Raw genomic sequence first — 25,115 nt, 5'->3', positions numbered from 1 at the left:
TCATATTTGCGGACTTAAAGGAGACCGCCGGAATAGAGGCTTGATAAGAGAGCTTACCTATTAGAATAGACTTACCATGACCCAAATTTTACGGGTCCGGAGATCTAGTTCCTATAATTATGCTGTAACATTGTAAAAAGGAACTTTATGCTGCTGCTCATTTAAGCGTGTTTTAACACGGAGTTTTTTAGGCACACGCAAATGACTAAAACGTTTTGTTGAGGAGAATTAAATAAAAAAGCATTTTGTTATTTTTTTTAAAAAGCAATTTTTAAATACTAGACCACCTTTTTGTCTTAAACTATCTTTATTAAAACTTATAATTATTTTTTGTATTGTGATTTTAAGTTGGTTGATTTATTTGATAAATTTTTTTATTCTGTGATTATTTGATACTTTTAACTGTACTTTAGACTAGTTATTCTACTTTTCAAATCAAAATAAAATAAGGGTTACTATTCTTTTTGACATTTTTTTAATGTTATATATTGCATTAACTTAATGTTTTTATTATTTTGTTTTTAACAGTACTTTTAGTTCAATTTTATATACATTAGAAGTTAGCTTTTTATTACAAAGCTAATGTTGCATATTCAACTGAAAAGTTGTATATTCATAAGCAAAGTTTTATATTTAACTATAAATGCCTGTAAAAATGCTTATCTAAACACGCATTTATAGTTGTATTCATATAATTTTTTGATGTTTATATATATGTGTGTATATATAATTGAAAACACATCATTTACAGTTACATACTATTTATTTAACATATTAAAAGTTTACTAATTTTAAGTGTGATATTTATATACGTGAAACCTGACAAGGATTACAACACGAATAGCTGAACATCAAACAAATGTGGCCAAAGCTGAAAAACATCAGGAATAGTTGAGCATGCACAGCAAAGGTACAATTAATTAAACTATTCCCAAATAAATTTCAGTCATCCCAAAGAACTATAATAGAAAAATCTGGGTTTTTTGATATAGATATAAATCACTTTTATAATACGCAGCAATGACATCGTCATTGTAAATAATGAATTTTTTGAATTCAAAATTGAATATTTTAATCTCATCATACTATTAAGACGTCATTAAAATACTATATATATATATATCAAGCCTTCTCAAAAAATACATGCGGTCGCACAACTTATATGATCATGTTATGAACGATGCGATGCGACGATTAAACAAATGTTTATTATATGAACGATGCGTGATATGAACGATGCATGTTATGAGCGATGCATGTTATGAACGATGCATGTTATGAACAATGCATGTTATGAACGATGCATGTTATGAACAATGCATGTTATGAACGATGCATGTTATGAACAATGCATGTTATGAACAATGCATGTTATGAACAATGCATGTTATGAACGATGCATGTTATGAACAATGCATGTTATGAGCGATGCATGTTATGAACAATGCATGTTATGAACAATGCATGTTATGAACGATGCATGTTATGAACAATGCATGTTATGAACAATGCATGTTATGAACGATGCATGTTATGAACAATGCATGTTATGAGCGATGCATGTTATGAACGATGCATGTTATGAACAATGCATGTTATGAACGATGTTATGAACGATGCGGTGACTAAACAAATAAAAATCAAAACTTAAATTAAAAATAAGCAAACTATAAAATGAAAAAGAAAAGAAAAATAAATAAAATAAAAATATAAAATAAAATAAAAAAAATAAAGAGAAATAAAAACTAAAAAAAAATAAAAAATACAAAACTAAACTAGAAAATTCTAAGCAAATGATAAAATGAATAAAATATAAATCAGAAAAAATAATAGCATAAAATTAATATATGTTTCTATTTTAATTTAAAATTAAAGTGTTTCACTTCAAAGAATTAAAAAATAAAATTGTTTCAAAGTTATTTAATCCAAGCTTAATTTCTTTGAAACTTAATTATTTAAAAATTTGAAGCTTTGATATTTTGTAATGTCTACAAAGTAAATAAAACATTAAAAAAAATTATTCTTTAATAGGATTTGAATTTTCATCCCATGCTGATATAACAGTCGCGACTAACACATGACACAAATAATCTGCACTACATCATTTTGGGGTATAGGGAAAATAATTAGCTTTAAGCTATTAATTGAAAGGCTTATAAGTTAAATTAGTTAAGTTTCTATTAATTGTTTTATTAACCTATTAATTGAGACGCTTTTATATTAAAAAATATATTAGTTTTATGGTATTTTCTATGGCTTATCCTTTATTTATTTTATCATTCGTTAAGTTCGTTTCTCTTTTCAGTTCAAAATTTTGCTTATTTTTAATTTTTTCTTTAAATTAGTTTGGTTTTTTCAAAAATGCGTTTTTTAAAACACGCAAGCTATCAATATCTGCAAAAAACAGTAGCCAAGTTGTCTAAAAAAAATTGTATGCTAGTCATTTAAGGTATGCGACAGCACATGTCTCCTGAGAAGATTTGAAATATATATATGTGCATATATATATATATATATATATATATATATATAATATATATATATATATATATATATATATATATATATATATATACATATATATATATATATATATATATATATATATATATATATATATATATATATATATATATTTATATATATATATATATATATATACGTATATATATATTTATATATATACGTGGATACATATATATGTACGTGCATATATATATATATATATATGTGCATACATATATATATATATGCATATACATGTGTATATATATATATATGTATATACATATATATGTATATATATATATATATTATATATATATATATATATATATATATATATATATATATATATATATATATAAAATTAAATTAGTAAAAAACACTTATCTAACTTTTATCTTCGACTTGAAGTTTCACCATTGCTGGATCATCAGGAAGAGTTACTAAATCTCAAAAAAAATTCAATTTATAGAAAAAAATATTTTACAAAAAATCTGAATTAATTTCTAAATGCAGGCACGAAAATAAATACCTCTTAAAAAATTATAAAAACAAATGACCAAATTAAACTATCCCCATTCCAAAGAAAATTATTCCATGATTACTTTCTGTAACTTCCCGTTAACAAAAAAATATATAGTAATTAAAAATTTTTTATAATAATTTATAACTTCCTGTAAAATATTTTTTTCTATAAATTGAATTTTTTTTGAGATTTAGTAACTCTTCCTGATGATCCAGCAATGGTGAAACTTCAAGTCGAAGATAAAAGTTAGATAAGTGTTTTTTACTAATTTATTATTGCTCTGTTCTTTAAGAACATTGAGCACTCTATTTGTAAAATACACTAACATAATTTACATACATATATATATATATATATATATATATATATATATATATATATATATATATATATATATATATATATATATATATATATATATATGTGCATACATATATATATATATGCATATACATGTGTATATATATATATATGTATATACATATATATGTATATATATATATATATATGTGCATACATATATATATATATATATGCATATACATGTGTATATATATATATATGTATATACATATATATATATATATATATAATATATATATATATATATATATATATATATGTAAATACATATATATGTATATATATATATATATATATATATATATATATATATATATACATACATATATATATATATATATATATATATATATATATATATATATATATATATATATATATATATATATATATATATATATATATATATATATATATATATATATATATACAGTGGCAGCTAGTCAATTGGGGCCATAGAGCCCCGCCCCCACCTAGATTTATTTAAAATAAAATATTTGTTAATGCAAATATGTATTTATATATATGTAAATATGCAACTCTTAGCCTAAACTATTTGCAGACAGGTTTTTTCTAAGTTAGTTCTAATTTTAAATTATTTTATTTTATAATAATATATATAAAAGTAAAATGTTTATTTGCAATTTATTTAAAGTATTGTAGCGTTGTTTTAATTCATTGCCAATAAAGGCTGGGCTGATTTTTACTGGCCCTATTTAATTTGTTTTTAGAAATATAATTTTTGATTCGCGCGCAAAATTCGTTGTGCTTTCAGGTGGGACGAAAAAGCCCACCGCAGGGTCTCATTGAACTGGCCCGAGAAGAAAAGAAGTTTAAAAACATCACTAAGCTGTAAAATTTCATCCACCATTTTTAATTCTCGATTTTAAGAGCGAAGAATTTACTGCTGCAAAAAGTCAGAAGTTTTGTTGACTCAATAAGGTACAATAATATTAGTAAGGTGATCAACTATTTTTTGTTCAAAAAGAGTACACTTTGCAAGTATTTCATAGGTGAAAAAAAAAGAAGCGAAAACGATAAAAACTTTATTTTCTTTTAAAAACATAGTTTTTTTTGAAATAGATTTTTTTTGCTAAATCAGGATGTTCGTCTAATAATGCAGCCACATCCGAACAACTTTCATTTTGCATATTAAATTTGGCTTTTAAGACGGCAGATAATGTTTTTACAGAAAGTTGCGACTTCTCACTGCTCCAATAATCATTCCCTAGTGAAAATACCCTTTCAACAGCAGCATTAGTGCCTGGAATACATAAAGAAACTTTTAATGAAACTTTAAAATTTTCATATGGCATATGTTCTACTTATGATTTCTACCCATCTTTTGTCAAGTTCTATTTTCTCATCGTTCCATTTTTTCAATTTTTCTTCATTTAAATACAAATTTACTCTTCGAATTTCTTCAAAGAGAAAATTATCATTAATAACAATATCTTTTACTTCCTTCATGACAAATTCGACTGCTGAAGAAACTTCTTTCCATTCAATTTTACTATTTAGAAGGATCCATTTGAAACAATTCAATTTTACTATTTAGAAGGATCCATTTGAAACAACTCAATTTTACTATTTAGAAGGATCCATTTGAAACAATTCAATTTTACTATTTAGAAGGATCCATTTGAAACAGTTCAATTTTACTATTTAGAAGGATCCATTTGAAACAATTCAATTTTACTATTTAGAAGGATCCATTTGAAACAACTCAATTTTACTATTTAGAAGGATCCATTTGAAACAATTCAATTTTACTATTTAGAAGGATCCATTTGAAACAACTCAATTTTACTATTTAGAAAGATCCATTTGAAACAATTCAATTTTACTATTTAGAAGGATCCATTTGAAACAATTCAATTTTACTATTTAGAAGGATCCATTTGAAACAATTCAATTTTACTATTTAGAAGGATCCATTTGAAACAACTCAATTTTACTATTTAGAAGGATCCATTTGAAACAGTTCAATTTTACTATTTAGAAGGATCCATTTGAAACAGTTCAATTTTACTATTTAGAAGGATCCATTTGAAACAATTCAATTTTACTATTTAGAAGGATCCATTTGAAACAACTCAATTTTACTATTTAGAAGGATCCATTTGAAACAATTCAATTTTACTATTTAGAAGGATCCATTTGAAACAACTCAATTTTACTATTTAGAAAGATCCATTTGAAACAATTCAATTTTACTATTTAGAAGGATCCATTTGAAACAATTCAATTTTACTATTTAGAAGGATCCATTTGAAACAATTTTACTATTTAGAAGGGTCCATTTGAAGGGTCGATTTGAAACAATTCAATGCTCTAAAGTTCACTATCCATTCTTCGATCATTCATAGCAAATTTGATAAAAGTTTTTAACTTCTTTTAAAAATTTATTTTTTGTTCCGGGATTGGAATCTTTGAAAACGGTCAGTTTATGCCTTAGAGTTAGTGGTAAAAACCTATCATTAAATCTTGATTTACATTGCAATATGAAATCGTTTAATATAATACAAACTTCTGCTGTTGAAATTTTATCTCCTTCAATTTGTAGAGTAATTCTATGAAACAACGACGGCTGACTGTGAATAAAATAAAGTATAGGTTCTGACATATCGTTTTGAAAGAATTTCTTCACAATTGTGATTGTATTGTCACATTTATCAAGGCCTAAAAAATATGAGCGTTGTGGATCATATAACTGCAAGACGCGTTTTAATGCTGGAGTTAAAGTAAGCTATCTGACTTTGAAATAACCAAGTAGTTTTTTGTATTTGTAACACCAACCTCTTTACAAAATTCTTTCAAGCATGCTACCCGTACTGTAAACCGATTGAAATATAAATATATATTTGTAATAACTACTTCCACATCTTTGACATTGAGCTTAATGTTGTATTGATGGCATTTGATATAATGTGAGCATTGCAACCAATTCCCAAAATATTTCGTTTCAGAAGATCTTGTAATTTTGTGTACACATTATTGATACCGTTACGGGCGCGTCCTCCAAAATTAGCATTTGTGTTATCAGCCGAGAGTGCCAAAAATTTTCTTATTCAAATTGTTGTCTGTTATAACTCGAAATAAGTGATTAGACAAAATGTCTGATGTTTCCCCGTCAATTGATTCAAAATTTAAAATCTTAATTTGAATACTGTTCTTAATGTCGAAATACCTTACTAAAATTGGATAAAGTTTTATTTCATTGTGATTCGATGCGTCTGATAGAATAGATATATATGACACAGAATCCAGAATTTCTGATAGCATTTTCTTGCAATATTCATTAAATACGCTGGTTACGATAGACTCACATTTTGTTCGCGCATAAGAAAATTTTTCGTTACAAATTTTTTTTAATAATTCAGTAGTGCAGTCTATGCTGCGAAAACTTTGATTATGGATTATTGTGTGAAAAGCGAAAACACTCTCCATATCTGCCTCTTTTTTTTTCATTAGTTCCAAAAGTATTCCCTTTTTTAAAAGTTGTCAATTCGGATGTTGACGCTGCTGTGTCATTTTACAAACTTTAGTTTCAACGTTTTACAAACTTTAGTTTCAACGTGTGCCGTTATTGCACTACGTCCATGAATTGCAATTGAAAATTCCCTATTGTAGATTGTGCATTTAACCAAGGAGTCATCATCTCGATTTTTAATTACAATGAATGGAAACTCTTTTTTCAAATTTCCGTTTAAACAATTTTTCCTTCTTTTATAATCACTCAAATTTGAATTAATAATCTAAAAATTATATTAGTATTATATTTTTGATTTTGATTTTAAATAAATATTATAATCTGGTATTATTTAAGTAAAATGAAACTATAATCTTAATACTTATGTGCAACTTCGCCTTCACTAGATAAATAAAATGAAATTTTATTTTATTTTGTACACTTTAAATCTTAAAATAATTTAACAGAAAGGGAGTTCCCATATAACTCATGTCATCTTTGCCATGACATCGTAAAGTGTTTGTTTACTGGTAAAAAGTGAAAAAGAAAAGTCTTATAAAGAAAAAATAAATCAAAAAACATTTTGGTAATAAAATTTCAAAAAATAAGTGTATAAACAAGAATAAAGAATATAAATAAATATTTAATTAATAAAATTGAAATAAAATAATCTAAAAAATGTTCTAGAAATACAAATGAGTATTTTCAGAGTAGAGGATTTGAAAAGAGTACGTTCGTGAAAAAAGAGTACAAAACTCAGTAAATGAGTTGGTCACCATAATATTAGGAAACTTTATAACATTAAATGTAAACATTTATTTGTAAAAATAATGTTGTTAAAATCGTACATTTGTTAATTTGCAATTTTACTGTGAATATTAACAGTGTTAATATATTGCAATATTGACAGTGTTAATATTGGTTTCTTCACCTGGGTATGTAGATATAAAATTTAATATGTAGTTATTAGGAGTATAAGATAATAGAAATAGGAACATCGCAAAAACATGATATTTATAATAATGTAACAGAAATTACTGGTATAAATGTTGGTTTGACAGTTAGATAAAAATAATTTTTAGCAATTTTTAGAAACTAGATTTCCTAGGTCATTTTATTCTATAATTATAAGTCATTTTGTTCTATAATTATAACAGGAATAATAATGGTAAAAAGAATAATTAAATTATAAGTTCAGAAATTCTAGGGATATTGAACAGTTTAAAAAGTTGATTTTAAAATATCATGAAAAAGTTTCGCATTTCTTTTATAATTAACAATTTTGTACATTTTATAACTTTTGTTAGTGAACTACATTTTTCAGGCATATATTGTTTTATTTTTTTTTTAATTTATAACGCTTGTTTGTTTTTTTTTACAGGGAAAAAATAGTGGCTCAGCCATTTTAATGAGAATCTTGATTTGTGTATTAATTGAACAAATGTATCACAAGTGAAAGCTTAGTCATTTCTACAGATATAATAAGAGCTACAAACTATTTGTACTTATGAAATTCTTCTTCTATTCTCAATGAGGGATTGCTGAAGTTTATTTTTTCCAAATAGCTTATGTATTATATTCTGCGGTATAATGAATCAGCCATTGAAAATTGTTTACATTGTTTGGTGGCAGTTGAGTTATTCAACCTTTTAAGTTGCCAATTAGATTGACACTGAATCAGAGCCAATTTTTATCAGCAAAAAAAATGCAACTGGGTTTTCAAGTATTATTTTAAAATTAGTCAATATTATTATTAGTTTGATACAACAAAGGTACAAACAGCTAAAACAACAAAAGATATAAAGAAATATTTTTTTTTCAATTACAAAAACTGTAGCACTGGTGGTACTGTAACATTTCATAATACAGCTTCAATAACTGATACTTCCAAAAAGACACTAATCAAAAAAATAATCAAAGTTAAGATTATTTTAAAATGTTTGACATTTACCATAACCATAGAAATAAAATAATCAGAATATTTTATTGAAAAGTTTTTTTTTTTAAGGTTAAAGCTGAAGCCAAATAACTAAAACTAGATAAACATTTAAGTACTGTTATGTATGCTTACAAACAGATGTTAAGTTTTTATTTTTAATTAGATGAAATCGTTAAAGCTACTTTGACAATGTAAATACTCTTGTGAAATTTACTATTATTTATGACTGACATTGTAAATATATTTGAAAAAAACATGTTTAAAAATATTTTAATGTTGTAAAAGCATCTTTTTTATTTTTGTTGACCCTTTCGCCATTCTCAGAAAACTTTATGTGAACCTATCAGATAGTTCAATGTATATGTAATGCTACATTCTTTATTATTTTATTGATTGGTAATTAAAACTAGAAGCCCTTCTTGACTAAACTACTGTTGATAAAGTTTGCTTTTAAATCATGCCAAAGTCATAGATACAATATAGTTTAAAGTTATCTTATTACAATAATTTAGATTCATTAATACGATAAATTAACATGAACAAAATTGACAGTTTATTGGCTAAACATTTCTCGTCATTGCGATCAAAAAACCAATTTTAGATCCAAAAAATTCAATTTTCATAAACAAAATTTTCCTCGGAATCATATATAAAATACTAAAACAACTAACCAATACGAATTGAAGTTAGTTGATGTCGAAATTAACCGTTTTGATGAAAATGCTGTTTTTAGCGATATCGGCACAATTAATAACCTATCTCAATTATGCATGAAAATAACCTGGTTGAAACATTTTCTGAAGTATCTAAGTTGATAGAGATTGTTTTGGTCACGCCTGTTGTACAGCTGGTGCTGAACGTTGTTTCATTACTTTAAAAAGAGTTAAGACACTTTTGAACTATTAGGGCAGTGGAAAAATCAGCCCACAAATTGTTTCTATGACGGGTTATCCGAAGCGAATGGTTAACAGGGCCATAAAACGATACAAAGAGTTAGGAAATGAGATGCCAACTGCAGTCACTTCAGTCAACATCAACAACGTCCGTTGCAAGATCCGCCAAAACCATTTGCGCTCGATAAGAAAGATGGCCGGAGACTTGGGAATTGATAAAGAAAGTGTGCGAAAAATTGTCCAAAAAAAACTTGGGTTGCGTAGTAATCAAATCAATTGGGCCCACTTCTTGAGTGATCAAGCGAAAGCAAACAGAAAACTACGTGCCAAGAAGATGTTGCGTCTAGTTGCTGGTGGTTGATTGAAGCGAGTGTTATTCACGGACGAGAAGAATTTTACAATTCAACCTATCCACAACTCCCAGAATCTTCGTTAACTTCTCAAGCGTGGTTTAAAGAACACTTTTGCGACTAAATTGATGGTCAAAAGGCATTTCCCGAGGTCAGTGATGGCATGGGCGGGCGTATGTGCTACCGGAAAGACCCCGCTTGTATTCATTGATCAAAATGTGAAATGTAATGTCCAAGTTTATCATCAATGCATTCTGAGAGATGTGGTGGAGCTGTGGGGCTAAAATCACTTTGGTTAGGCTGGATTTACGCTACAACAGGACTGGGCCCCGGCCGATGGAGCCGCGTTAAAAATTGCTCTCTGTAATCAAATCTTTCCGGGATTCTGGGGCAAGGATGTTTGGCCAAGTAACTCACCAGACTTTAACCCCTCGACTTCTCAATCTGGTCGATCTTGAAAAAGAAGATCTCAGGCAAAAGATACACAACTGTGGATGCCTTGAAGTCCGTTCTGAAGAAAGCTTGGGATAAAATTACCGTCCAAGAGCTTGAGACAATCATTGAGAGCTTCGGAAAGCTTTTGAAGAAGTGCATCGACGCTTATGGTGGAAACTTTGAACATTTATTATAGTTTTTTGGTTCTTTGAACTTAAATAAAAATGTTGTTACACTTTAATCTTTCTTGCAAAAGATTTTACTATCAATTGTTTACCTTAAAAAGTAGGACAAAACTTTCTCCGCACCCTATATATATACATAAATATATATATATATATATATATATATATATATATATATATATATATATATATATATATATATATATATATATATATATATATATATATATATATACATATATATATATATATATATATATACATATATATATATATATATAAATATATATATATATATATATATATATATATATTTATATATATATATATATATATATATTTATATATATATATATATATATATATATATATATATATTTATATATATTTATATATATATATCAAGGCCGTAGACGACTTTTTTTGATGTTTAAGCTAAGCAACTTTAAAACATGAAGAAAACTGCATATTTAAGTATGTTCATATATATGAGAAATGAAGATGCTACGCAAAAAATTACGATGATTGGAGACTGGAAATAACAAAAACCCCAAAACGTTAGCCCACACCCCTCCCCCAGCCCCAAATAGGAGAGCAATGAGTCAAATTTGTTACTTTTTTTTATATAAATTTCAAATTTGATTCAATAATTTTTTGTTGTTCGGCTTTTATGACTTTATAAAGTTTATTTCCCCCTCAATTTGAGGTGGTGTAAACAGTATATATATATATATATATATATATATATATATATATATATATATATATATATATATATATATATATATATATATATATATATATATATATACAGTATTGGACAAAACATTTGCAACCATCATCGAACAATGCTAAAAAGTGTTCCTAATTTTACATGTCTTAAAAAAGAAACGAACTATACTACCACAGCAAACAGTTCAGGAGTCTGGAGTCATAGCATGCCATGACATGAGCAATCAGCTGACAGGTGACAGCACACAGACAGAATTTCGTTGACAAGTGCCATTTTGCAGCGGACAAAACAAGTGCAACCTTTTTGGTTTGTTTCATTTTCTTAAGTCTGGTCCGTGTCAACGTCACGGAAGTTTTTTAATAATTAAAGGAAGTATCCAGAAGTTTCCAGAAGTTCCCAGAAGCATGCAGAAGCTTCCAGAAGTTTCCAGAAGAAGTATCTGGAAGCATCCAGAAATATCCAGAAACATTCAGAAGCATCCAGACGCATCCAGAAGCTTCCAGAAGCATTGAAAAGAAGCATCTAGAATCTTCCAGAACAGGTTAACACAGGTTCATTTTACTATATAAGAGACAAGTAAATCGACATGTAATTCAGTCAGTATATGGAAGTCAATTAGTCAGTATTATCAAGACAGTTTATCGAAGTGAGTTTTATCAAAGTATTTTATCGAATAACATCAATACAAGAATTGAAATACAACAAGTGTTTCATTACATTAATACAGTCCACATCCAACCAAGACGTTCCACAGAGCATTATTGTATCATCACAAGGTAAATGTAACACGGTAAGCCTTGAGAAGCGTGATTATTTATTTTTATTATTTTTATGACATCAAGTGCAAAAATGGCTCCTGACAGTCTTGGATTGGAACTAAGAAAGAAAATTATTGGAGATTACGTAAGTCGAATGTTACAAAAAAGTATTTGTGTTCTACCTTGTGATGATACAATAATGATCCACAAAGCATTATTGTATCATCACAAGGTAAATATAACACGGTAAGCCTTGAGAAGTGTGATTATTTATTTTTATTATTTTTATGACTTCAAGTGCAAAAATGGCTCCTGACAGTCTTGGATTGGAAAAATTATTGGAGATTACGTAAGTCGAATGTCACAAAAAAGTATTTGTGATAAATATCGCGTGAAAAAATGGACCGTATCAAGACTATGTTCCAAATATTGTTGTACGGGGAAGTTGGCAGCAGATAACAAAGGTGGAAGACCGCGTTCCACCACTCCTAGAGAGGATTCTATGATCGTCAGATCCGTCAAGAAGGATCCCTGGATATCATCATTCGAGATACAAAAGCAATTAGAGCTGCCTATATCGGAACGAACAATCAGACGACGTGCTGTTGAAGCCGGATTGTTTTCTCGACGTTCTGCAAAGGAACCGCTGATTTCACTAAAAAATCAGAAGAAAAGACTCCTGTTTGCTACATCTCATATTAACTGGAATGTGCAGAAATGGCAAACTGTCCTGTTCAGTGATGAATCGAAGTTCAACATCATTGGGAGCGATGGCATTTGCCTTTTACGTCGACCGGCCGGAAAACGCCTCGATTTACGTTACTGCCATACATTCTCTGCTAACGGTCTAGGTCCAATACATCGAAACGATAGAATAATGGACCGTTTCATGTATAAAAATATCCTGAAAGATGTTATGTTACCTCATGCTGAATGGAATATGCCAATAAAATGGGTTTTTCAGCAAGACAACGATCCGAAACACACTGCAAAAGTAGTCAAGCAGTGGTTTCAAGACAACCACCTATCGGTGATGGATTGGCCGCCTCAATCTCCGGATCTCAACCCTATCGAGAACCTGTGGGAGATCGTCAACCGCAGAATTAATCGTGAAGGTGTTCGTAATAAGGATCAACTGTTTGAACAAGTCCAAAAGGCATGGGCAGCGATTCTACAAAGTTTCATTGATCACCTGATCGAATCTATGTCTTGAAGATGCAAGGCTGTGATAGACAACAAAGGATTCGCCACGAAATATTGATAGCGAAATACAGCTTGCTCAACATTTTGTCGAGTTGCACTTGTTTTGTCCAGAAGGAAATCAACTTTTTTTAAAACTTTTGATTAATTTATTAATTTTCGTGTACAAATAATGAACTTCGTGATGAATAAAACTTAAAGAACTTTGTCTTTAAACAGTTACATAGTTATTTCTCTAAATTGAAAAAATGCAGTACTTTTATATAAAGAACCTAAATTAGCATTATTTGGTTGCACTCGTTTTGTCCGATACTGTATATATACATATATATATATATATATATATATATATATATATATATATATATATATATATATATATATATATATATATATATATATATATATCATAGTTTATAAATTATGAGTAATAAATGATAACAAACATTTAAATTATGAAATTTGTATATTTATAATTTATTAATAGTATATTTATCTTATGTTGTTTTAATCTGTTTTTAGAATTATTAAAGATAATATTTTCAAGGTGTTAAGTAATGAAATACTTTCTATTACGTAAATGATTATATTGAATGATATTGAAACATGGCCTTCTAGAAATACAGGCCTTGACATTGCGCCGAAATTTTTATTGACTGGAGGCCGAGCGAAGCGCTAATAAGTAAAGTAAATGCGAACAAGGAGAGTAAAAAACTATAATAATAACAATATATAAGAGCTGTCTTAAAAGTAAAACTACAATAAAGTTAATAAACTATAATATACTTCTTATATAATATAATAACATTTAAATAAAAACTCATTTTCATGACAGTTTTAAAACCTTTTGCCTGGACTCCTTGGAGCATCTTGGAGATTTTATTATTGCTAGATTTTTTAGAAAAATATTTGCTAAAATGCGGCAATGTCGGTCATAAATACCAAATTGAAACTTGTTTGATACAGATAAGAATTGCTTCATCAAAAATGTTCGACAAAATTTATCTGATAACTGCTCAAATAAAACCAAACAAAATATGCACCATTGAACAATATTGTCAAAGGGAATAACAAGACCTCCTTTATTCAAGTTATCAATGTAGGCACCACATTTTTTATAATAAAATTGTGTATCAGTATAACCATAGCCATTTTTTCTTTGAACATAACCAGCAATATATGTAATTGAAAGTAATGATTCTGCTTGAACTTTATCCTCGAGTTCCGGTAAGTTATCAAAAATTTTGCACTCCTGCTCGTTTAAACTTATAAAACAGTTTTTACAGGAATGACCATTGGTACAATTATCAAAACTATCCATTTCTAACTGTAAATAAAGTTTTGCATGTTGGATTCTAACTTTTTCTATGACAGATTGAGCAGTAATAAAATAGGTTCAACCAGAACCCTGGCGAAGCTTGCTAAAAGTTTTTGCTAATGGATCAGTTGAGAACCACCCCAGGATAACATAATCATTTCCACAATCCAAAAGATATCTTGCAATGTTGACTAACCCCCTACACACATGAGAAATACATTCAGAGGTATCTTTTGTAAGCTGCTTAATATGTTTTGCGTCTGATTTTTTCATTTTTTCAACCATATCTGCCACACCTAATACGAATAGCAAGCTTTTGTCTGTGTGTGATCTTACAACTGCACGGAACTCATCTTTATAACGAATATCTGCTCCAACACCTTTCACATTACAAACTTTCCAAAACTTCACAAATATAGAAATAAATTTGATGGTGCCGATTACTTCATCTTTTTTAATGGATGGATGATTTTTAAGTGCAGCAACCGTTTCATCACAGAAAACTCATAAACAAGTGTCAACCTTCTGTTGCTCAATTGGTCTTGGAGAGATGGAAATTTCTTTTAATTTGCTAAGTTTCAAAAGATTAGCAGATTTCAACTCATAAAGATTTACTAAATCACTCCATTTTGCTATATGTTTGTTACCTTTAAACTCAAAAACTAATTCTCCGCTTTTTTCAGTTAACCAATTGTTACGAACACGCTTCATGACATGAACATAATCAAACAACAAAAATATGTTTTCATTATCTCCGCACCAAGGTTTTTTTTCAATTTTATTCATCATTTTAAACAACTTTTGATTTACTCTATTTCCATAAAGAAAATCAGAATCTAAGTGACTAATTGGAATCATTTTTATTAAAAACTCTGGTCCACCAAATAAATATTTTACCATTATAGCCAACAATGTTTTGGCAAGAACACCGGGTTGATCAGCAGAATCTCCAAATACACCACCATGATAAGTTAATGTGGATTTAATATAAACTTCATCAACCAGCAATATACATTTACGTTGTGTATTTTCAATACTCATCATAGTATTTTTCAAAAATTCCAGACTATCTTGTGATCCGACTTTTGAAGTGATTCTTGTCAAAGTTCTAATACTGGGCAATTTATAATCATTAGAAATTTGGCTGTACAGAGACCTAGATATAGCAAAATATTCAAATGCTCGAGTAATTATATCAGGAGAGTAAGTAAATTTCACCAACTTTCTTTTGAGACATACAGTCCATATGTTCAAGTAATACATTTTTTTTATTGCAAACATCTTTATTTTTTAAGTAACGTATGATTTCATCATAAACTGACCAATACTTACAACATGATGATGTTGACATTAAAATGGGAATACTGCAAGATGACCCAAGATGAAATCAAGTTAATGGTAAATCCCTATTAATGATAACTAAAAACTTTGGAATACCACACGGCTGTTTCACGCAATGTAAAATTGGGACTTACGTCACGAGTCTAGCAAAAACAATTTCCGCATAAAAAGTTTTATAAAAATTTTGGCAAATAAAATATAAAAATTCAATAACTTTATAGTAATGGTTTTTTTTTTCTATAAACGCTTTAATCTTCAAATTAAAAAAATTTACAAGAACTATCTTTCTTGGTTAAATAAATATTTACTTTAAACAAAATAAAAATAAACATTGTTAAAATATTTTAAATGATTTTGGATGACTTTTCTGTTTTTAGCGATTTTTACGGAAAACCTGTCTTGGGCCAACCGAGATTGACTAACATAGCTACATGGCTGATGGTTGAAATTTGGAACATTTATCAATGAATGTCTATTCTATCAGATTCCAACGTCATCCGTGTGATTTTATTACTATAGCTTAATTTTTAATGCATTTATACTTTTAAATTTATTTCTTTTAAATGTAAAATATTAATTTTTTGATGGATGACGTTAGTTATTAAAATTTCGATCTTTTATGCAGATGAAAATATAAAAATTATTTTACGTACCTCTTGCTATGTTAGTCAATATGCTTTTAAACTTGGCATGTTTTACAACAAATTGTTTTAATTTTACGCTTAAACTTGTGTTAACATTTCTAAGCGATGACGTAACTTTATTGCGTTACTTCCCAAGCTATTTACTAACGAATTTTATTGAAACAACTGTTTCGGCGAGACAAATTTTGAAAGTATAAATATAAACAAAGTTACGCGAAACTTTCTCTTTGGCAAATTGGATTAATATATATCAGATAAGTTGTTATATCTTCTTTTATCTAGTGCATTTACTTGTCAGTCAATATTATTTTATTTGCTTTTATTATATTATTATTACTACGTCAATATGTATTCAACTGAGAAGGAATTTTTGAAAGTATGCATTGGATGGGAAGACGGTTGGGAAGATAAATGTAACTTTCCTTTTGTTAAAAGAATAATTAACGCAGATAATATCACTAATAATGTCATTTCTATTTTAATGACAGTCTTTAAATTAAGAGGGGATTTATTTAGTTTTGTGAGTTTTATTTTGCCATCTGATTTTACTTTGCCTACTTTTAATGACTTCGATAAAATGTGTCTAAAGTTAGCTCGCCAAAAAAATAATTATAAAGCAAAAGATTTTAAAGCTTTAAAAAACAAAGCATTTTTTAAAATGCAACTGTCTCCAGCTCCACTAACAAAAAAAAGAAAATCAGCAGATGCAGATTATATTTCAATTTTAAATATTAATAAGGAACTAAGTAGTCAAGTTGACCAATTATCTTCTAAAGAAGAAACTTATATGGAGCAAATGGATAAATTAAAATTGCAGGTAATAAAGTTGGAAACTGAAATTACAGATTTGAATTCTAAAAACAAGACTCTTGACACACATAATAACTCATTAAGTTCTCAACTAGAGACTATGAGTATTAGGCTAGGAGAGGAGGAGCAGTTCCAACTTATTTTAAAAAGACAACTTAAAACAGCACATCGTAAATTTGCATCTGCTCGTAGCTGTAATTCGAAATTGCTAAAAAAAATAAAAATTGCAAAAGAAAGCGGAAAAGTTAATACAAACCAGAACAGTTGCCAAATTTGCAAATGTTCGGTTAGCGGTAAGGATTTCATTGTGGTGGATTCATATTTAGACTATGATAACATTGGTTCTACTGAAGTGTGTTCTGAGCATGGCGAAAAATCTTTTTATAGAAAAGGTCTTTGTCTTATTTGTGGCCATCGAATTCAATTGTAAAAACAAAAATTTCAAAACTAATTTATAAAAAAAGTAATAGTAGAATAAAATATTCAATTATTAAATTTAACAATGTTATAAAAGGATCAAGTATGTTTAAATTAAAATACTTTTATTTATAATGTGTATCATTATAAATAAAATTATGTATTATACCCATTATTATCTTTAGAAATTGATTCGAATATGCTTCAACAGCTACATTAGCATTACCGTTTCAGTCTTATAAAGAATATTTTCTTTCTGGTGAAAGAATGGAATACAATATAGCTTTAACTTCTTGTACAAAGAATGCTTCTGCTACCTCAAGAACAGATTATTGGACCAACAGACAACTAAAACAGTTTCTTGCTTATCAGAATCCACAAAATAAATGATTCTGATAAGCCTCTGCAGCTACATAAGCATTACAGTTTGTTTCCGTCTGATCGTAAAGAATTTGTTTGTTTATGAATGAACAACTAACAAGAACAAACATAAGTTGTTTAATGATGCATCATTTGTTAAACATTACTCTTGAAGAAGCATAAAGTACATTTAACATTAGAAGTCAGCAAGATTATGAAGAGTATTTTCGTTACGGAATGGAAATAACACTATCAATTGCATGTACAAAGTTGATTTACTACTTATATAACATATACCATTATATTAACTTAAAAAAATATATTTATGACAACCACAAAAACGAGTTATTTTAATTGCCTTTATTGCTATGTCTATTTATAAAAAAAAGTTGTTTGTTATTTTTCTACGGAAAAGAGTGTAAAGACATTATACAACCGAAATCGAAAACAAATAAAAATTTAAAAAAAAAAAAATTTGCGTATTTTTTCCCCCAGCTAATTTTGTGCCTGTATCAGTTCACATTTAGTGTAAATAAAGTTTATGTGTTTTAAAATTGGTCTAACTATGTTTATATTACATTTAAGTCATCAGAAATACAATTTTTCCGATTATTTTTGCTAAAAAGTACCATAAAAATTTCGAAATTTAGCCAAGTTCGTCATTTAGCGCATTTATTCAAAAATCAAAGGAGTCTTTGATTATTTTATTAAATGTTAAAATATAAAACATTTAATTTGTGTTCATATTCTTTTTACAGAACGAAATTATCTTAAATATTTCAAAAGTTATGCAAGTTTTAGTAACACCCCTTAAGTAATTATTTTGAAAAAATAACAAGAAGCCGTATTTCCACTTTGAAACAGCCGTGGATTAAGTAAATGTCCATACAAGTTTACAGCAGATTCTTAGAGTGAAGATCCAAGTCAGTGGCCTTCTTTGAGCTATCACAAACTTTATCACTATCTGATTAAAACTCCACGTAAGAGATTCTTATCTAATTTATATTTTGAAATTTTTATTATTTCAGTATTTCAGTAATGTTAGTAACATTAATTGCTAACATTTCAAAAACTGTTTGTTTTCTTTGCTTTGTAAAATACATTATGGATGTATATTATAATATAATTATTTACATGGATATATATTATAATATGCTTTATATTATATATTATGGGAAAAAAATAATGTATATACAAAATGCATATAGATTTTTTTCAATGTTATTGTTTTTTAGGTATCTATTCTCCAGAAGCAATGGAAAACTATAAGGCATTAGAGGCTTGGAAATTCTTTCAAGATGGCTGGGTCCAAACTATTGTTCATTTGAAAGTATATCAGGATAGAAGAAGCAACACGAAATCAAGTGCTATGTGATTCTTGGTTTAGAGTAAGAGTTGGTCGAATAACTGGCTCCACTTTGCATCAAGTTTTTCATGCTAGAATTGAAATGCCACCTGTTTCATTAATTTTAAAGATTTGTGCAGAGAAAAATATACAGATTAAAAATCCTGCAATAAATTGGGGAAGAGTAAATGAAATAAATGCATTGACTTTATATAAACAGATTCATTCTGACTCAAATGCAATAAGTAATTCAAAACCACTGTCAGATATTTTTATTCATCAAAATTTGAGAGTTGAAAGAATGGGACTTTGTATTGACTTTGAAAAACCATGGTATGCAGCATCTCCTGATGGTGCTGTTTATTGTATTTGTTGTGGACATGGAGTTTTAGAAATTAAATGTCCTTTTAGTTTAAAAGACAAGTCATTAAAAGAGGTCATAGTTAAAGATGCTTTTTGTGTTGGTGTAAACATGAATGGAAACTACTTTTTGAAAAAAGAACACCAATATTTTTTCCAGGTTCAACTTGAAATGAGAGTTACTGGAGTCAGTTACTGTGACTTCATGGTGTGGACACCCAGTGAATTTGTTGTATTGCGCATTGAGCCTGACACCTCTTTCATTGAGAATGTATTAATTAAGTGTGATATTTTTTGGAATTTTTTGGAACTTTTATTTTGAGAGAGTTAGTAGCAAGAGAAATAGAATCAGAAAGAAAATTACTCCCCTCTACATCAAATAATCCTATAAATAAAGATATACTTTTTTGTATTTGTAAATCTAAAAGTTTTCAAAGTGATGATATAAAGATAATAAAGATTTCAAAGTGATGATATAGAGATAATATTAGTAACAACTGATATTATAATTGTATAAAGTAAATACAAATTAAATTGATATTAATAATAATAAAATATCAATGATATATATATATATATATATATATATATATATATATATATATATATATATATATATATATATATATATATATACATATATATATATACATATATATATATACATATATATATATACATATATATATATATATATATATATATATATATATATATATATATATATATATATATATATATATATATATATATATAGTTTGTTGTCTTTAGGAAGAGCGGAAGGAAAAAAGTGATTCTTACGCCAACACATACGTCACTTTTAATTACTTTTGACTTTCGTCCAACATTTGCGTGTTGGACGAAAGTAAAAACTATTAATTTAATTACAAATAAATCGTTTTTTAAAAAAACCACAAAAACGCAAATTTTATTGACCAGAATGTTTTAAAAACATTCTGAATGTTTTTAACAATATAAACAATGTTTTTATTTTTATTTTTTTTAATAAAATGTTTTTATTTTTTATTTTTTTAATAAAATCTTTTTATTTTTATTTATTTTTACTGTAAATCATGCGCGGAGTGTTGCTACATTGACTATCTTATAGCCTGACTTGCAAGGGAGTGCTGCTACATCGACTGACAAATAGCCTGACTCGCAAGGGAGTGCTGCTACATCGACTGACAAATAGTCTGCCCCGCAAGGGAGTGCTGCTACATCTACTATCTTTTAGCCTGACCCGCAAGAGAGTGTTGCTACATCGACTGAGGGTTTGGTTGGGGCAGGCAGTCTCTCAATTAATAAGAAAAAATAAATCCGGTCTTGCATTTTAATTTTTACTTTTTGTCAACAAAATATGGAAAAAACTTTCGGACAACATCTACGGGTTTTATATATATATATATATATATATATATATATATATATATATATATATATATATATATATATATATATATATATATATATATATATGTACACACACATACACACAAAACACACACACACACACATATATATACATACACACATACATACACACACTTACATATACATATGTATACATATATACACATATACATACATATACACACACATACACATATACAAGTACACACACATATACATATAAACACACATATGCATACAACATACATACATACCCATATACACATACATAAATACATACACATACACACATATATACATACATACATATACACATATACACACGCACTCACATATATACAAATAGACACCTACATACATATGTACACACACATACACGCGCATATACATGCATACATATATACATACACACATAAAATAATGTTATAATAATATTTATATCACATATAACAATACAAAAGCAATAATAATGACCCACAATAATTCCAACATTTTACAAACAGCATCTCTACAAAAAAAAGAGCATGAAGACAGGTTTTAAATTGTATAATAGAGTTAAGTGATTTAAGGTGAAGAGGTAATTTATTCCAAGATTTCATGCGTTGGTTTGTGATTGATTTATGACCGTACTTAACCGAAGAATGATTTGGGATAGATAATTAAAGGTTGCATATACACACTTAGTAAAAAGGGAATCAAAGTCGCTTCTATAAAGCATAATCAACAAAGAAAAAATATTGAAGATTATCAAACAGAAGTAATAATTATCATTATTATACATTATTTTAGTTACCAAATAAAGTTTTTCATTTCTCTAGAGAAGGTCTAGTTTTTGCTTGGTAATTACCCTGAGAAATTTTTTTTTCTGAATTATTGTTTATAAATTTTGGAATTTTGATTTCATTTTTCTGTAGAAAACATCTAAATGCATTTAGCATTAAAAAAATTTTTAATGCTAAATGCATTTAGATTGAAATTGCATTGAAGATTAGAAATGCATTATTATATTTCATTAATTCTAAATGTGCTAAGCATTTGTCATGAAATATCATATTATTCTGATATTGAATTTAGACATGCTTCAAGTAAATTTTTTTTTGGAATTGTGGAGTGTTGTTTATTGTTTAAAAGTATACTGTTTTTTTTAGATAAATTATAATGAAGCAAATGTAATATTTTGTTCACCTGAAGCCATTTTAACAACTTATAGATCAATTGTCAATGACTCTGCCTTTAATCAGAAACTTGTTGCAGTTGCAATTGATGAAAGTCGTTGTGCGAAAAAGTGGTAAGTGATTTTGTTATAGATAAATTTTCTACGTAAAGTAAACATTGATATTTACAACTTTAGTGTCAGACCTTCTTGTAATACATTAAATTAAAATTAAAAAAATTTTACTCATTGAAAGAAAAGGAAATGCATTACCTATAGCATTATATAAGTAAAATCTTGTGATTTACATGATTTTATTTATACCTTATTTGTCTGTGATTGTTATAGGGGATGTTCAAGTACACAATTAGATGCATTTCGGTCTCATTATAATAGACTCTCGAGTTGCTATCACTTGCCCCTAAAAGAATTCCAGTATTGGCATCGACAGCACCTGCAGCTAAAAGTACTGCTGACTTTATTATTGATAATCTTTGTATGCATAATTTGATTATTATATCATCTACACCAGAAAGAAGAAATATTAAATACAGCCTAATACATATTGACTCTAGAGATCCAGAGAAATTTTTCTACCCAGTTGTTCAACATATTCTTTTGAATACTTATTCAGCTAAAAAAACTTTAATCTTTTCTACAACTATGACTAATGTCAGATCAATTTATTGGTATTTTCACAAAGAACTAAGCTATCTTGATAGACCATATGGTCAATTTCATTCCAAAACAGATGACGATTTTAATGATGTAAAATATAATAATACAAAGATCAAGCTTCAATTTGTTTATTCAAAAATATTCTTTGATCAAGCTTCATTTGTTTGTTCGAAAATATTCTACAATTCTTTTCTTCTGCTTTTGGTATAGATATCAATATTCTTTGTGAGTTTTCTTTAAGAATTTTATGACCTCTTATATGGCATTTAATTTTTTTGTATTTTTGCTAATATTCTTTTTACATTTGTATGTAAAAAGAATATTATTTGTTTTTTTTGCATGTTTTACAAATGCAATGATAGTTATTTGAATAAGTTAGCTTTTCATTTATGATTTTTTCTATATTTAGGTCAGCCTCTATTATTTTTCCCTTATTATCCCATAGATTAATTTTCATTGAATCATCATCATAGGATGAATATTTTTGTGTGATATCATGAAGATATAAAATCCACACGTTTAACGAAGGAGGTAAGAAAACCTCAGAAGGTTGTGACCTTTTTTTTGTTAATGGTATAATGTTTTTTGTTTTTTTTTTAAGCAATAAAACATCATGATCGTTGCATTGAATATCAAACAACTATCATCCATTTATTTAAAATTAGATACCATGCTGCAATAAAAGAGTTAACCGAAACTTATGAGTATATAAAAAGCAAAACAAAATGTTTGAACTGAATAAATTAAATTTGAAGTTAATCCGACTTTTTTGGCCACTACTTATGAGTAAGAAAAAAAAAATGAATTTATTATTTATTATTATTTTTATAAATCTGCAATCAGAAAAAACTTTAGTAATGTGTCTTTTCAGTTGGAAAGTTAAAAATACAAAACAAGATATATTTGACGTATCTTAAATTTGTTGAAAATAGTTGATAATTGGTTTTTAAAAAGTTTATTACCCTCGTCCTTAAACCTGCTAAGCGTAAATATTTTTCGCCATTATTAATTTTTTTAAATAACCAAAGTTTTCTCGTCTGACTTCCCGAAGTTCACGGGAAAAAAAGTCAGATGAGTTATCGTCTATGGTGACACTAGTTCGAGACTATGTACACGAAGGATTCAGTTTTGATATAAATGCATTTCCCATTGGACTTTGTAGCCGTTGCAAAAATGCTCTCTATGCCAAAAAGGTTATTATATTTATTTATTATATTTATTAAATTTTTTCCAAAATTTTACTAAAAATACAAACTTGTATTTTTAGTAAAAATACAAGTTTGTATTTTTTCACAGCAATCTTGTTCACAGCAAGGAAAGCCTGTAAAAATAAAAAAAGAGGTTTGGAAAAGTGGAAGAGAGTTACTTATAAAGGTAGGAAGGGTTGCTCCAACTGAGGATCAATGTTTATGTCCAATTTGTAGTAGGGTATCAGACAAGCGCTGCCACAAGATTTTTAACTTAAGAGATTATACCATTGAGTCAAATAAAAATCTCTGCATTGAAAAGTTAAACTCGTTCTGCACAGATTGTTTTCAACTAATTGGAAACGGCATTAGGCACCCAGGCACGAGAACATCAGCTATTCAAAATGCTAAGAATCTTATCTTTTCAACGATGAAAAAATGTCCGAGCAAATAATCTAAACTATTTTAAAGTTTCTAGTTAAGAATGGAAATTCGTTACAATTATCCACTGGTAGATTTATATTTACTTTCATATTTATTTATAATAGTTTTCTGCAATATTTTATTCTAATTTTAGGAGGATCACTCCTACCTGTAGTACTAAAATCAAAGCTCCAAACAAATAAAGTAGTTTCCACTGATACAATATTTGTTATCAAGAAAAATCATGATCTGCCTGAAAATGTTGTTCGTAATATTCTTAGAGATTTACGAAAAGATCTTGGTCGTCTGG

The 25,115-nt window shown here is 27.7% G+C and overlaps 1 protein-coding gene and 1 long non-coding RNA gene across 2 annotated transcripts; both read left to right on the top strand.

The window, feature by feature from the left end:
- Positions 1–19,116: 19,116 nt before the first annotated feature.
- Positions 19,117–20,474, top strand: LOC136089254 (uncharacterized). The gene is made up of 2 exons (XM_065815088.1): positions 19,117–19,229; positions 19,485–20,474. The coding sequence occupies exon 2, from the start codon at positions 19,698–19,700 to the stop codon at positions 20,274–20,276; it is 579 nt and encodes a 192-aa protein (XP_065671160.1). The 5' UTR covers positions 19,117–19,229; positions 19,485–19,697; the 3' UTR covers positions 20,277–20,474.
- Positions 20,475–21,447: 973 nt separating this feature from the next.
- On the top strand, positions 21,448–23,455 carry LOC136089182 (uncharacterized). Its single transcript, XR_010642840.1, has 3 exons — positions 21,448–22,121; positions 22,513–22,652; positions 22,866–23,455. It is a non-coding gene; the product is annotated as an uncharacterized LOC136089182 (long non-coding RNA).
- The last annotated feature ends 1,660 nt before the right edge of the window (positions 23,456–25,115 follow it).

Source organism: Hydra vulgaris, chromosome 13 (genome assembly GCF_038396675.1).
Source record: "Hydra vulgaris chromosome 13, alternate assembly HydraT2T_AEP".
Classification (NCBI taxonomy): Eukaryota; Metazoa; Cnidaria; class Hydrozoa; order Anthoathecata; family Hydridae; genus Hydra; species Hydra vulgaris.
This window is presented reverse-complemented; position numbering and strand designations above follow the sequence as displayed.